The 15,110-nt window shown below is 44.3% G+C and overlaps 3 protein-coding genes across 4 annotated transcripts in view; 1 reads left to right on the top strand and 2 right to left on the bottom strand.

Annotated features, from left to right (window-relative positions):
• Positions 1 to 1,311, top strand: part of LOC149374950 (uncharacterized) — a 1,539-nt gene extending 228 nt beyond the window's left edge. Inside the window, exon 2 of one of the 2 annotated variants that reach the window (XM_089590938.1) lies at positions 515 to 1,311. In XM_089590938.1, the coding sequence (XP_089447064.1) occupies positions 564 to 1,130 (567 nt within the window). In that variant the 5' untranslated portion in view covers positions 515 to 563 and the 3' untranslated portion in view covers positions 1,131 to 1,311. Of the gene's footprint in view, positions 1 to 511 lie in introns of both variants that reach the window. The other variant, XM_089590937.1, reaches the window with a different exon arrangement.
• The window catches only part of LOC106639269 (inactivation-no-after-potential D protein-like), a 16,197-nt gene extending 14,268 nt beyond the window's left edge, over positions 1 to 1,929 (bottom strand). The window contains exon 1 of the mRNA XM_089590919.1: positions 1,564 to 1,929. The gene's annotated coding sequence lies outside the window, so the exon portion shown is untranslated. The remainder of the gene's footprint in view (positions 1 to 1,563) is intronic.
• On the bottom strand, positions 1,556 to 15,110 carry LOC149374949 (uncharacterized). The gene is made up of 6 exons (XM_089590740.1): positions 15,020 to 15,110; positions 14,530 to 14,760; positions 13,565 to 13,932; positions 13,260 to 13,481; positions 12,173 to 12,615; positions 1,556 to 1,952 (listed from the first exon to the last, which is right to left on the bottom strand). The coding sequence occupies exons 1-6, from the start codon at positions 15,108 to 15,110 to the stop codon at positions 1,556 to 1,558; spliced, it is 1,752 nt and encodes a 583-aa protein (XP_089446866.1).

Raw genomic sequence — 15,110 nt, 5'->3', positions numbered from 1 at the left:
TAGTTAAACAATTATGTTACTTAACCAACAAGTAGTGAAATTTCTTGAGGCTGTATCGCTGTTTTTTCGTGTTTCAAAGATACTTGGTTTGAGTTTCAAGTCTTAATAATTGAAAGAAAAATTTTGGGAAGAAGCATCGTGCTACACGTATTTTGGCACTTTTCTTCCATCACAAGTACCCAATCGGCACATTCGTATGTTTTAAACCATTCTGTAAATATTTATTTTTCTTTTCTACAATTTTTTTCCAAACGTAACGTCCATGAACTGTCCCTCAGATGCTTTAGCTTCACTAAACTTGAACCAAGTTATTTTTATGCCCAAATATTAGCAAAATTTTATTTGTCCATCTTATCCATGAACATTCGATTCGAGAGATGCAGTCGATTTAAAAAACTAACCACAGCCGAAAATCTTTCATAGTAAAATAATTTTTTTTTTTAAATCACGTAAGTAAGTTATTTAATGGAAAAAAATGGATGTATAGTAATAAAAGTAACTATTCTTCCAGCAGCCGTTTCTTCCCAAAGATCATTCCAATCCCGGTCGTTGGGCTGTCAACAATGGCCGAAGGGGGCGAGCCCGAGCACCCCGGGAAAAAGCAAAAGCTCGTCCAAAGCAACGGTCGCTCGTATCGCTGCTCCGTGTGCGAGAGAAACTTGAGCAACTCCACGAGCTTGACCAGACACGTGCTCATCCACACGGACGAGCGTCCCTTCAGGTGCCCCACGTGTCCCCGCGATTTTCGCACTGCCTGCGATCTCAAGGCACACTCGCGCACCCACACGAACGAGCGTCCGTACCGGTGCACCACGTGTCAGCGAGATTTCAAGTACTCGAACAATCTTGCACGACACGCGCGCACCCACGTGGAAGCGCGACCCTACCGTTGTGCCATTTGTCAGCAGAGCTTCAGCCAAAGGTGCAACATGATGTCGCACCTGCGTATCCATACGGGGGAGAACCGCCACCACTGCTCGGTGTGCCAAAAAAGCTTCAGCACCTTCCGCTACCTCATCGAGCACATGCGCAAGGATGCCATTTTGGCGCTCTCCCGGCACGAGCAGAAGCTGCGCGAGGTCAAACCATCGGCCCAAAGCGAACTGCCTACAGCTCTATCGGGGATTTGAAAGTTTTTTTTTTATTATTTCCACACAATTTCAATGATTCGAGTCCTTTTGATGAATTTTAATACCCGTCACTGTTGTCAATCAAGTCAAATACGTTTGATCAAAGATATTGGTAACACCACTATTTTTAGGATTTACATTATCATATTTGCACTCTAATCTTTCGAGCTTAAAATCATCATCTGCTTTGTTTGGTATAATGTTCTGTTTCGTTTTGAAATAAGTTATTGTCCTATTAATAAAAAAAAAATTGTTTTTAATGTGTACAATTGAATAAACCGATACCGAGAAATAAAAAAAATTGTCAATTCAATTACGCGCCTTGGAGTGACATTATACAACATCTTCCCTATAGCCACAGAAGGCAAAGGCATCAAGTGACGCATACATCATCCTGTTCAATCGCATATGGAGACGAGATGTCCTTACCCACCTGTGGTATCGAGAAGCTCCTCGAGGGACACGGGGCTCTCGATGTCCTGGCGCTGGCAGGCGATCAAGCCAGTGGTGTCCTTGTGGTCTGAGGGCCGGCCGGCTGCCTCCCTCGTCGCGGCGGCGATTTCGTCGTCCCGTGGCGAGTCATCGTCCGGCGGGGGTTCCTCCTTGGGGACTAGGGCGTCGCGGATGCTGCGGTCGCGGAGACGCTGGTCGACGGCTTTGAGGCTCGCGCGGTAGGTCGCGCGCCGCGCAGAGGCCGGCTGGCGCTGGCGAGAGTGGCCCTCCGAGAAGGGCGAGCTGTCGGACAAGCAGTGCCGGAGGTCGGACGAGAGCGGTGGCTGATCGGGGTCCCCAGGAGCTGTGCAGTAGCTCACTTCCTCGGTACTGGAAAAGAGATCAATGGTTTTTTTTTTTTTTTTTTTTCTTCTTCCGGGATACCAAAGTTTATTTGTATCGGGAGATGAGCAATTTTTCCTCGAACGCATTGCGTGTACGAGATAATGCGTTTTTTCCAAACTGTTCTCGGATAATGTGTTTTTAATCGCATTCTTTTCAAATGTAGCTTACAAGTGCTATCTTCAAAAGTATAATTTACCTGGTTTATTTTATGCTCAGTTGATTATTTAAATATATAGGTATGTGTTACAGGAAGAAAAAATAAATATTGTGAGTTGTACACTTTACGCGAAGGAGTATCTGAGCCACGAATTTAATCAGTACTGATCCCTTTTCAGAATGAGGGTATATCCCCGTAAGCTCGTATAATGGAGATGTGCCATATACATGTTTGAGTCGTCATTTGCTGTAATGAAAATATAAAAATACCCGAAAAATTCTAATTAGCCGCTGTCACCGGTGTGATTGTGTTCTAAAAGTTTTGTCGTAATCGTAAATTAAAGCGAATTTTTTTTTTCTAAAAGCATAACGAGTAATTTTTTCAGCGAAAAAATAAATTACAATTAGAGTATGACAACCATTTGGAAAAAAATAACAGTCAAAGCATTTGAAAAAGTATTTAAATACTTGACTATAAATTTAAATGTACAAAACTTACTACACTTACGTTTGCCTTTTAATTTTTTCTCAACATTGTATTGCAAACAGTCATGAATAAAAAGTTCTTTTAAAGCAAACGGAATATACTTTGTTCCGAAAAAAAAAAAAAAAAAAAAAATTCCTTCGCATTGTTTAAAAGTCAACGAAGCAATACAATCGCTTCAACACATTTTTGTATCGAAAATCTAATGCATCATTCGTAAGTACTGTACAAGTATATTAATAACGAAAGAAAAACAAAATATCTTGAGAGTAAAGTGACGACACAAAGTATTCGAAAAAGCATCCATAGGTATATATTATACTCGAATCATCGTAAGCCCAAACTCCAAGCGCGTATATAAGCATCGTGTAGGCAAAAGAGAAAAACATTTTTCCGCGAGAAAGCGTTTGTTCGCCCGGTAGTAGTTACCTACTGCTCGACTTTCCGTTTGTCCTTCCCACGACGAAACCTGATATCTCTTTGATCGCACGGCCCCGGTTACATAAGCGCACACGGACGAGCGTCGGTGTTTCGGATTTCAAAGAGACCGGTCGAGTGGCGCACGGAAAGCTCTCGGGTATAGGGGCCGGAGAGAAGTTGAAGTGCGCCAATTCGAGCTTATATGTATACGGAGAGACGTCAATTTCGCGAAACGAGAGGAAAAAGGGGCACCTACCGAGTCGCGGGGGACCCGAAGAAAGAGAGGGTCAGTCGGTGTGCAACACTTTGCATGCATACGTATACCTACAAGAGGAAGCCACGTTTTTTCGCCCGACCTATCGATCGATCGTACACTCGCATCAGGTACAACAGTGGCGGGTGGCGTGTGCACACACAAGGTATATAGCGGCTAATAGGCTTGATACTTCTCTCCACGGGCGGGGATAAAGAATGGGCACGCGGTGGAGGAGGAATCTCTGGATATTTCTGTATTTACGTGCTGGTGTGGTATACGAGCGGTTACGCGAAAAAGTTGGGCTTCGCGAGTGTTTTTTCATTTAGGGGTGTTTTTTTTTTTTTTCTCTGTTTTTGGAGCTAATCCTCTAACGGTTCAATCATTAACTTTAACTTTTTTGTTTCGTTGTAACTGTTTTTTACGGTAAAATAAGGTGATTGGGAATGAAAAATGCGGTAAATACAAGAGGCTAACAAAACTCTTATCTAAAAAAAAAGCTTTTTTTATGCAGGCTTTTTTTATTTAAGAAATGGTACTTTTGCCTATTACAGCTTTTTTTCTAGATTTCATTAAATAAATGAAACTAAGTAACGATGTTCGGTCAAAAAATAACATTTTGGAACACAAGTTATAAGCACAATCAATTAAATTACATTCTTATTTTGATCATTTTTGACGGAAATTCCTAATTTTACAATTTCCAAGCATCAATCACTTGTACTTTAACCACCCAAAAAGTCATTTCGAAGTTTTTCCTTTAACTACTGAGCATATATATTTCAAATTTTCATCCAGCTACAACGAAAAGCTGTTTTCTTAAAAAATGGCATCCAACCCTTGATAGTATCAGTAAAATTGTTTTTCCCCACCACATGATATTATCCGGTATAATACAAGGCTGCATTAAATGGCTCAAAAACCATTTTCCGCGGAATCGCTCGCGTACATGATTTTCTAACGGCTCGCTTTCCATTCGGCTGTCCGTTGCAAGCTCTCGGTTTGCTTCGACAATCTATACCTGCATATACACACACACAGCAAATGGTAAAGGATAAAGGGGGATTCGTTTGATACGGAATGATGTATCGCTGCGGTCGAAAGAGGAAAGATAAATTGTGGCTTTTGCTTGTGATGTATGTTTTTTTTTATTCGTATACACATATGGATATGAAAATACACATGTATCCTCCTCGCTCGACTATTTTACTTTTTTTTTTTTTCCAGCTCCAACATCATTTAAAATCATTTGATGGGTGTACCAAAATACCCTGCCCTACTCAGGAATAATAAGCGTATATCCGTGAAGCACCTACACGCACGGAGAAATTAGGTCCACGTACAACCACAAACTCGTACATGCGCGTCTATTAATAATAACGAACGCTGTACCTTCGATAACTCCTCCCGAATAGCCACAGTGATCACGTGTATCGACTGATTATTATCTCTCGATGACGTTCGCGTCCTTCTTACGCTTCTTTTAATAAAAGTACCCCGAAATCCCTCGAAATGTGCATAAATTCATCGAAACGATGTTTCTTTTTTTTCTCCCTCTCTTTAATCGTGTTACGTAAGATTGTATTGTTTGTAAAAAAAAGTAATCTAGTGGTAGCAAAAGAGGCCTTTGGCGCGCCTTGGACATGGAATCTTAATTGAAAGTGTCGGAATTCCAACGCAGAGTGCCCCCTCGCTTTTACCTTTGAGAGTTTTTACTCGTCGGTACAAGTTATAGTGTAACTGAGTGGTTGGGTAATTGCAAATGACGCGGTTTTCAAAAGTTCATGCGCACCGAGAGTACCTTTTCTTTTTTTTTTTCTTTTTTTCATTAATCCCTTCAAGGAGCATCAAAACTAGCACAAAGCCACGAGAGAGCTCCGCTTCATCTCCCCTTAAATCCCTAAAAGAGCCTCTTGCTCTTCCTCTCTTTTTTTTTTTTTTCGCAAACGCGGAAGTGAAAGAGGATGAAAACACGAGCTGTACGTAGCATTTTTTCCTTTTTTTTTTTGGCTCGCTTCCAGTCGTTGTTTTCGGTCACACCCTCCGATAACGCATACCCCGCAAGCTCGGACCCTATATGTATACAACGTTTTCATCGACACCTGCATCCCTTCATCGTTACACGGATATCATGCGCGAGCGTTCCGCGGTCGAAGACTACATATTCGGGTCGTATCCCCCTTTTGGTTGTTCAGACATTCCACGTTGGCTGGCCCGGTGCCAAGTGCCGGAAGTATACCCCCCCTTTTTTTTTTCTTGGCTCGTGGAGGTGTATGAATTTTTCGCGACCCCCCTCTGATTTTCCGGATGAAAAGCCTAGCTATGGTGCTTGTCGATTTCTTTTTTTTTTTTTTTTTTTCAAACGAAACCTCTGCTGTATTATACAAAGAGTTGATAGAGTGAGTCGCTTGGATAAATTTCTGATCCGAAGGGCAAGGAACTCGAGCGTATCATTTTTGAAAGTTCGAGGATACGATTCGTAAAAAAAAAAAGAAAAAAAAATTCAGCCAACTTTACGATATTTGTATCACTGAAAAAGAGACAGATTGCCTCGGGCTTGCAGCGCAAAAGCAGTGGGAATCTTATCAGCACGGGGTCTCATCGGTGAACTTTTTTTTCCCCATTCGTTGGCTCGCGTGGTCTTACACACAACGAATAACGTACCCCCAACTGTATAAGCGGCAAACAGCACCCAAACAAACGCGATAAACTTTGAGAATAACGAGAAATCGTAATGGTACGATCGTAGGATGGTTTCAAAGTCGGCTCTAACGCGTATGCCCGGGTATACGTGAGAAATCACATCGTGTATATATATACATACGAAACAGAGTCTTCTTCAATTGATCTACTTGACGCGACTCGGCCGAGCGATCGGCAAGGTCGCCGCGATGTACATCGTCCACGTGTCGATATAGCATATACATACATGTATATCTTTCCTCCAAGGCAAGTCGTTTGTTATACGTACAATATACGTGTATAGGTAGGGGCACGAAGCGTTTGACGATATTTGCAATCGACAATCTTATAATACGCAGTTGGGGAGACGGTGGGGGGGCGTGAATATTTCAATCAATCGAGTTCGGTGCGCCACGTGGCGGGGGGGGTGGGGGCGTAAGCGAGGCCGGGGGGGTTTTTACGAGGTGATTCGCGCGGCTCGTTAAATTTCGTCCGTTCGGTAATAATATTTCACGAAGGGCGCGCTTGTGTTGTTTGTGTATAGAGTGCGGTTAACGAGGGAGTCGAGGGTTACTCACCGAGACAAGTATATACATATATACGCACTCTGATGGGAAAACTTTTCCCCCCCCTTGGACCCTGGACTCGGTGGAGTTTTATGGCCGATCCGAGGATTGGGTGGACGAAAGTATACGTTGAAACGAGGGTTGTCAGGGGGGAAATCGATGGTATTAAAAAAGTGTGGGTCGTATGAACAAAAAAAAAATATGTACAACAAACGCCCGTTTGAACAATCAATTGCGTATACATGTAGGTGTGGATTTGTATAAACGAGCGATTGTAAGATCTGCCGACGCTTCTCCGCGATTTCCTCTACACTTGTGTTTTTCAACGATGCTGTGTATATACAGCTGTTCCGGAGAAAGAGAGCAATCGGTTTCACGTCCAATATTAGCACGCGATCCCCCCTACTCCTATCCTTCTTTTTTGTTTGTTTAAGCCATTCGGTCGGATGAAATTGACCTGTACGAATATGTATGTGCACCGATTTACATGTGTATGTTACCGATATGGCTGGTGATCGCGAGCTGTGCGTATGTACATTCGCGTTTGATATCGTTTCCGTGTTGGACAAAACTACGCGAACTTGGAAGGAAAAAAACGGAAAAAAAAAAGAAAATGGTAAAAAATCAATCCCTTCGCGTATACGTATGCGTGCTCCTTGAGCTCTCATTAGCGCTAACTCGATGGAATCCGGCTCTTACGCAATTCCTCTTTGAAAGCCGGATCGCGCCCATCATGTAATATATATACAGTTACAACAACAATGGTCACGGAGGGGAAGAAAAGCGATGGTTGGGGGTGGGAGGGATGTGCTCGAACCGCAACATCGATCGTAAAGTTATGATAAGTTTTAATCACCCAATTTCCCAATATACATATATATACGAAGCCGATGTGTGTACCTATATCGTGTACGACGTACCCTGAACGTCGGATGAAAGAGCGCTTTGCGTGCCTCCTCCTCCTTCCCTTGGGCACGGAATCACCACGTATAGCACTAAATACGAGACACTGCAACACACCCACCACCACCGAAACTTATTGGCAACACCCGCGATCTGTATAAACCCGTCTCACGGTATCTACATATTTTTATTATTTTTTCGTGAAAAAACGCCAAGCGCGCGTACAACTGAGTGTCCCCTTCCTCGCGCAACAGACTCAGAAAAGCTCGCACGTCCGAACAAGCTCGCCCCGAAGAGGCTCTCCTCGTCCGTATAGCGGCGGACCAGCCGGTCGTGCGTCACTGCAAACTGGCTTACGCTGATCTAATAAACAACTCGGCCCGCCACTCGCCGTATACACACTGCTCGCGCGCGCGCGCGCGCACACACGGGTTTGTATGTAAAAAAAAAAAAAAAAAAAAAAAAAAAAAAAAAAAAAAAAAAGGAAAAAAAGAAAAAAAAAACGCGATTCTTATACGTACTCATCCATGAGCGACCCGGAAATACTTACTTATACTTACTTTCGCGATGGTACCGTCTTCGGGGATACGGGCAAAGGGAGGCGATGGGATGTATACCTGTACTCCCCGAGATAAGCAGCGCGTAATGGACGCGTGTACGTAGGTATCCGAGAGCAAGATACGGGAAGATGAATGGGGATGTATTATATAGGGGTGTAGCGGGTGGGTGGGAGTTGTTGGCGCGCTACGAGGCAAATTGATTGGGTTCCATCATAATAATATGTACTCGCTTTGGTAGCAAGAGAGAGAGAGAGTATTAACGATGCCAGTGTTGGATGTATATACCATGGGAGTAGCTGCATGTGCACAACTGTTTTATTGGTTTTACCATTTGCATATGAGGAACAGTTTTGAAGAACGGCAACAAAAAACTTTTAGTGTGGGACTGTGCACTTTCCGTAGACTATATAGGTACTCATCGGCGGGAGAGAGGGGGTGAAATGTCATTCCGTTGATTTGCGAGCTCTGGAGATGAAAGCGCGTCGGGAATAGGCTTTTGGCGGTCAATCGCGTTGGGGCGCGGGTGAGCGAATTTCGCAGTCAAAGTACGGAAAGTCAATAGACTCTAGAGTAGGGGGGCTTTGGCCTGGATTTCTTCCTATAAGCTACTTACTTTTCGCGTTTGAGAAAGTTCCGGCCGCGAGTCGACGAACTTTCGATCAAAGTTGGCCGGTTGTGCTTTTTATTATTTTTTTTCCGTCTACACGTGTGGGGTTGACCATCGCTGAAAAGGGTACCCTAAACTTGAGTGAACATTCAACGGATCGTTGCTAAATACATTTCGAGATGAATCGTACAAGGTAAACGTAGTATTGCACGTACTACCAACTCGATCGCATTGATGTAAGGATTTTTACCAAAGTACAGTTGAGTATAATTATGTACTACAGAAAAAAAGAAAAAAGAAAAATTGTTTATTGCCCATTTTAAGGATCAGCATTGTTTTGATTTAAGACAAGAGGGAAAGACTGGAAGCTACTGTTTTCGAGCCCAAACTTTGTATACATGTATCGTGTACAACGAGATTGCGATTCCATCCAAGAGAGCCATCGACGAAGTTATCTCTCGTCTACGTCGTGCACTGTCGAAGAGAAAAAACAGAAAATCAAACAAAATTTTCCTCGATAGTCGAAAGAAACCGATGTACACTGCCACGTGGGGGGTTGCGTTACCCCCGGCGTTCCTCGTAAAGTAGGTCGCGCACCACCGCCGTTGGAATGACAAAATCGCATTTACTCGAGGGGATCGACTATTCTCCGCGCATAATACACATCTGCTTGCGACACGGAAACGTACTCGGTTGGCTCTGCAATTTTTTTTTTTTTTTTTTTTTTTTTTTCCAAGTGAAATTTCAATACCCAACCGGGAAAACAAAGGGGTGCGTACATAGCAAAGAGAAAGAAAGACACAACTACCCGTCCAAAAATGTATGCTCCGATAAACTCCCCCCGTCGGGGCCCCAAGCGCGGCATCCTCCTCCCTCCGGTCTTATCTCCTCGAGCGACAGATTCAGCCGAGTCTCGAGAGCATCCCTATACGTACGGCAAAAGCGAGGGAATAAAACCGGCGTTTCCGCGTGACCGGCCCGCCGCGGATTCAGGTTGGATTACGCGCGTGACTCTAGAAACCCCCGAGTACTTAATTGCCGTGCTCGCGCGCGCGCTTGGAATCTGGGTCACCCTCTATATATAATACATTTCCGTCCATCCGTGCAGTGGGGCGGGTGAGAGGCTTTGGCGTGTCCCGCAAAGAGCCACTCTCGGACGCTTTGACGAATATTGCGGCTTGTTATACAGTTTACACCGGCAGGTGTGTGTGTGTGCGCGCGCATGATGTATATACATACAGGAACTTTCTTTAATCGTTCATGCGCCGGTAATTAGTGTGTCGAGTTGGTTTTCTTTTTTTTCCCCTTCCCCCCTTATTGGCGCTTGACCGGGAGTTTGAGTGTCAAAGGATTACACCTACCCGATTTTGGATGCGTTTAAGTAGTAACGGGCAAGTTTGGGCAGACGCCGATGACTATTCGAACTCTTGGCGATCCTTTTGCTTTATTGATCGATAAACGATGCGTTGTGTTGATGTTGCATCAAAGTCACGGAGATCGACCGTGGAAGGGATGTATTTTTACGTGGCGAGTCTAAGTACGTATACGTGGATTTGCAAGAGACGGGAACTACTAATCTGTTTACGCTTAGCCGAGGCTGAAATCCGTTTTGTGCACCAGCGAAAGCGAATTATCCACTCTCTATTAGATTTTCTCGATATCTCGATGATAAGGTTATTCCAAATCCTTGTCTCCATACGTATTTTTTTTTTTTTTTTTTTTTAAACAATGAGTGAAAAAAGGGTATCTCGAGACAAACAATTCACCTTTAAAAACGTACAGAATACACTTTTTTATTTATATATATTTTTTTTTTACTTTTTCTCAAGTAAAGATACAACTCGAGATACACTTTTCTGAGTTGTGTGTGCAAGAGCGACTCGCTAAAAATGCCCAGGGACAAAAAATCGAGAGGAAAAAAAAATAGTATATTACGTACCTAGGCCAGAAAGTGGGGCTATTACTGACCACGCTATATTATCGGCCGAGCCGAAGGCGAGGCCGGTAATGCGCGGTCAGATGTAGCCCCACTTTTTGGCCGTGGTACGTATACTTTTTTTCCTTACACCTCCGCCGAAAGTTCGTCACCACGGTTTTAATTTTGTTAAAAATGATGGTTTAAAGATCCAGTCAAAGATTTAGTGCATTATGCATTATTATTGATCGATCGGTCGCTCGAACAATACCACTTAAATGCACGTAGATGAGTGTACATGTGTATAGGTATATCTATATATATACGCTCGCCGAGACTGTAGTATACTATATAGAATCAGATTGGGCCGAGGATTTGTGCAGGTTGCTCGTGCTGGCAAAACGAGAGGAAGAGAAATCCGTTTAAATTCGAATCATGGATCCTATAAAGATCATTTTAAAAATTCTAATGTTTATATCCGTAAGTGCAAAATAAATCAGGTTATTATCAATAACTATTATAATTGTGATAAGCATAATTCGATTAAATAAAAGATTTCATAGTTTATTTTTGTAATATGACATGTATATACTACATTTATATACTAAATAAATCATTAAAGTGAAAGTAACTGATCAAAAAAACATTAATTAGGTAGTTTTAATTTTGTGTTGTGTACTCTGTTCATGTGAAATTAATAAATTTATTTATACATGTAAATTATGCAAAAAAAATATATATATATATACATCCAATAATTTATGTAAATAAATATCCAATGATTTTCTGTGTTGTATAAACTATAAAGGTTTTAACTCCGTTAGCCGTATATATATATATGTATTGTATAACTACTGCTGCTTCTCGGTGCTGAATATATAACTATATATATCTGCGCACTTCGTTCTGCGCATATATGGCAGGACTGATATGAGGCTTTTTCTAGCTCAAAATCGGGTCAGATGGAACGAACTTTCGGCGGAGGTGTAAGGAAAAAAAAATCCCCGCAATGGCACGCACATACAACACGCGCGCGCGAGCACCGTGCCTTTTTTTTTTCCTTCTCGACCCAGAGCTCCGAGCTTTAATGAGCTTACGAAAAGTAAACAAGCCACGCGATTTGGTTTAGCGCTACGCGGGCGGAAGCCATTTGTAAGCCAAGCGGCCGGCGCGCCGCACGCGAATGACAGGTTCATCGGCCTATATTTTACTACTACTTTTCTTTTCTCTCTCTCTCTCTTTCACTGGCGTGACCGCACTGCTCGATGAGAAAAACGAACGAAGAAAAATAAGAAAAAGAGCGAGGGCAGTGGCGACCAGTGAATTATAATTAAGAGCGCGAGACACGTGTATAGGCGCATCGAAGCGTCGGTACATCTGTTTTAGTGGTTATGCCGGTAATGTATACACTTAGGGGCAAGTTTTTAGCCCACGTAAAAATGGAAACCGCGTTAGTTGTGCAACGAGCGCGGAAAAGTATCTTATATTGTCTTGGCGAAGCGAATCGGATTACCCCGAGTTAAGCAGAGAGAGAGAAAAGTTGGATTACAGGTATTAGAAGATATATAGGTGGGTATCTCTGTGTACATACGCAAGAGCAGAGGGGACGAGTGGATCTTTTCCAAAAGGAAAAAAAAAAAAAAAAAAAAAAAAACTGACCTCCTCGACTTTTTGATCGTGATCCTCGTCCCTTCCGTGACTCGCTGGTCCGTCGCGCCGTCCAGTCCTCTGTCGGCACCGCCAGGGGGTTCGGCGACCGCCTCCTCCACCAGATCGAGCCCCACGCTCGTCAAATCGGCCTGCGAGTGGCTCGACGAAGCCGCCTCCTCGTCCGAGTGGCCGCCCAGCTGGAACTTGACGGCGCTGTCGCTGCAGACTCGGTTGAGCTTCCGCTTCCTTGGGAGCTCCTCCTCGAGGAAAAGGGGCCCCGGCTCGGCGGCCGAGACGCGCGACAGGTCCATGAGGATCTCGGGCGCGAGGTTTTTCTCGGATATCTTGTTCTCGTCGGGCCTGGCGCCCCCCAGCGCGTTCTCCGAGGCGCTGGGCTTCAACGGTGCCGGGACCTGCAGCCGGACCTCCGCTGAGGTGGCCTCGGGTTTTTCCTGCGAAGGAAAATTTATATGGGTTCGCTTGTTTTCGACCCAAGCAATGTCTTGCAATCAGTACAAAAACGTCTATTGGGATAACAACTGATTGCCGTCGATGTACCAATGGTGCGTGTATACTTTTAGTGACGGACACGAGTCCAAATTGATATCAAAACAATAGTTTCCGGACGATATTTACTTATTTATCGAGACGCCCAACGTTTTTATACGGATGTACAAAGAAAATTGTGCTATAACTTTAAAATCTGTAAATGTTATTAAAAATCTAGGAAAAAGTTTTACATCCATGACTATTCTCTCGATGAAATATTTTAAAAAGTTTCTATGTAAGAAATATAATCTAAAGTTTATTGCAAATTATTTGAAATCACGTACAATTTTCACTTTTTCAAACACATGGACTCTACTTTTTCTTTTTTCTAGATTGTTTTTTTTTTTTTTCCCCTCTTTATTTTTAATGCCTATTAATGTATACCTATTTTTCAAACGAAATAAGGCAAATTTCGATGACATGGTCGTGAGAGCCCCACGAAATTTTTGTTGTTTGGATCGTAAGAATTTCCGCGAAATACGAGCAATAACCGTGTACGCAATAACACTTTCCCTCGGAAAAAAAAAAAAAAAAGTACGAAACTCACCCTCAGAGGACTCCTCTCCCGCCTGGCCATGTTCTCAACGAGCTCCTCGGCAGTGATTATTTTCGCCGTTACAAGCTGGACCTCCTGCATCTCGGCGCACGGCTGCTGCGACAGCTCGTCCATGTCCACCGAGTCGAAGCTCTCGATACGAAATTCCTCCTCGACCGAGCTGATGCGCACCGTCTTCTTCACAGTCTCCAACGGCAGCGCCGATGCCTTGTCCTTTTTACATGGATTTGCAGAACAACAACAATCATATTTATCAAGTCCAAGGCCAGCGTGATATATTATACGGTGCCGTGTACCTGTGCATCCCTAACCGCGGACTCTTCCGCGTCCTCGCGTCTCCTCCTCAGCGAGCTGCGCTTCTTGGGTGGCGTGCCGGAGCCACCATCGACCTCCGGCACGTCGAGCGCGCTCCTCGGAACTGTAACCTCACCCTCCACCTCGGCGGTGCTCTCGTCCAAGGGCTTGGGCTCGAGCTCCTCGCGGCTGTTGCTCCTGCTCTGCTGGCGTTGGCGCTGTTGCTGCTGGTCGAGGTAACGGGCCACCCGATCGATGCTTTCCTGTTGGCGTAGGCTGCGCCTTCGGGAGCTCGCCGATGGAGCCTCGTCCTGCCTGTGGAGCAGCTCGGCGTCGCTCTTGCGCCGCTTGGACGGCTCGACCGGGGCACCTGCAGTGCTCGCAGAGTCATTTGGGTGACGAATGGGACGTGGTCAGGCGAGCTTTTTTTTTTTTTTTTTTTTTTCACTGGGTGCGTGCGCGGTGATTATTTGTTTGGTGCGTGTAATATATGACATGTGGGGGGTAATGGAACGAGTACCAGCGAGCTTGCGTGAGCTACTTTTGTAAATAATTACGAGACGCCTTGGGTCGTACACGGTAAATTCAATTGCCCCCGGGTACCTAATTTATGGAAGGTCAGATGGACAAAACGAAAAACACACCGTCGAGCTCATCAACTTGGTGTGTTTACACGTGGTTTTTACGATTAGGTACACTCGTTCGCCATGTCTAGAGAGGGAAGTTGTACACCGAGGATTATTTAAAACCCATTTGTTAAAATTAACGTATTGAAATGTCGCGTTGGTAGCACATGGAGAAAAACTGTCGTTGAAAGTGGAATACCCACCTATTTTCAGTATTTATTTCACTCGGCGGGTGTGCAAAGTTTGCCCTGTATGCAAAAAAATCGTCGACGCTTCGACCGATATATTACCGAGTTTTGGCGTTCCTCGACAAGAGGTTACAGGTGGGTATAATATCTCACCTGCTCCAAGTGGCCCTGCGTCCGTGGCATCAGGACTGATCCTCACAAGGGCCCGTCTCTGCTCCTCGAGGAAGGGCGTGAGCTTGATCAGAGGCGAGAGCGCCTCGTCTTTTCTCCTTGTCCTCGGTAGGACCTCCTTGAAGTCGAGGACCACGTTGTCCGTCGACACCGCCGGTGGCTCGACCGCGGCGCAAGTTGCTTTTGGCTGGCCGTGCTCGGGACCACTTGCGTCTGCGTTGTAAGTGTACATTACACGGGGTGGTGAGTACGTTTGGCTTTCATTATTGCATCGTAATTGAGGAACTGATTGTGTTTGATCGTGGATGAAGGTACGATACTGTCACTTTTGGAAAAGCTCGGTATCAGTGAGATGTTTTTTGAAAAAATAACAGAACTTGAAACATGAAAAAGTTTAATGAACAAAGGTACATTAGGTACGAACGCGACCGCAAAGCCAAAACTTTGGGATTTCATATGAGTAAAGTCTCACCTGATCGGGAGGACAGGAAATCGTTGAGATCGGCCGCGTGATCGGTAGCGTCGCTGTCCGGCAGGCTCTTACTCCGCCTGACTATGCACAT

This window comes from Copidosoma floridanum, unplaced genomic scaffold (assembly GCF_036245765.1).
Source record: "Copidosoma floridanum isolate Cflo_tuat_1 unplaced genomic scaffold, Cflo_Japanese_pri ptg000013l, whole genome shotgun sequence".
Lineage (NCBI taxonomy): Eukaryota > Metazoa > Arthropoda > Insecta > Hymenoptera > Encyrtidae > Copidosoma > Copidosoma floridanum.
This window is presented reverse-complemented; position numbering and strand designations above follow the sequence as displayed.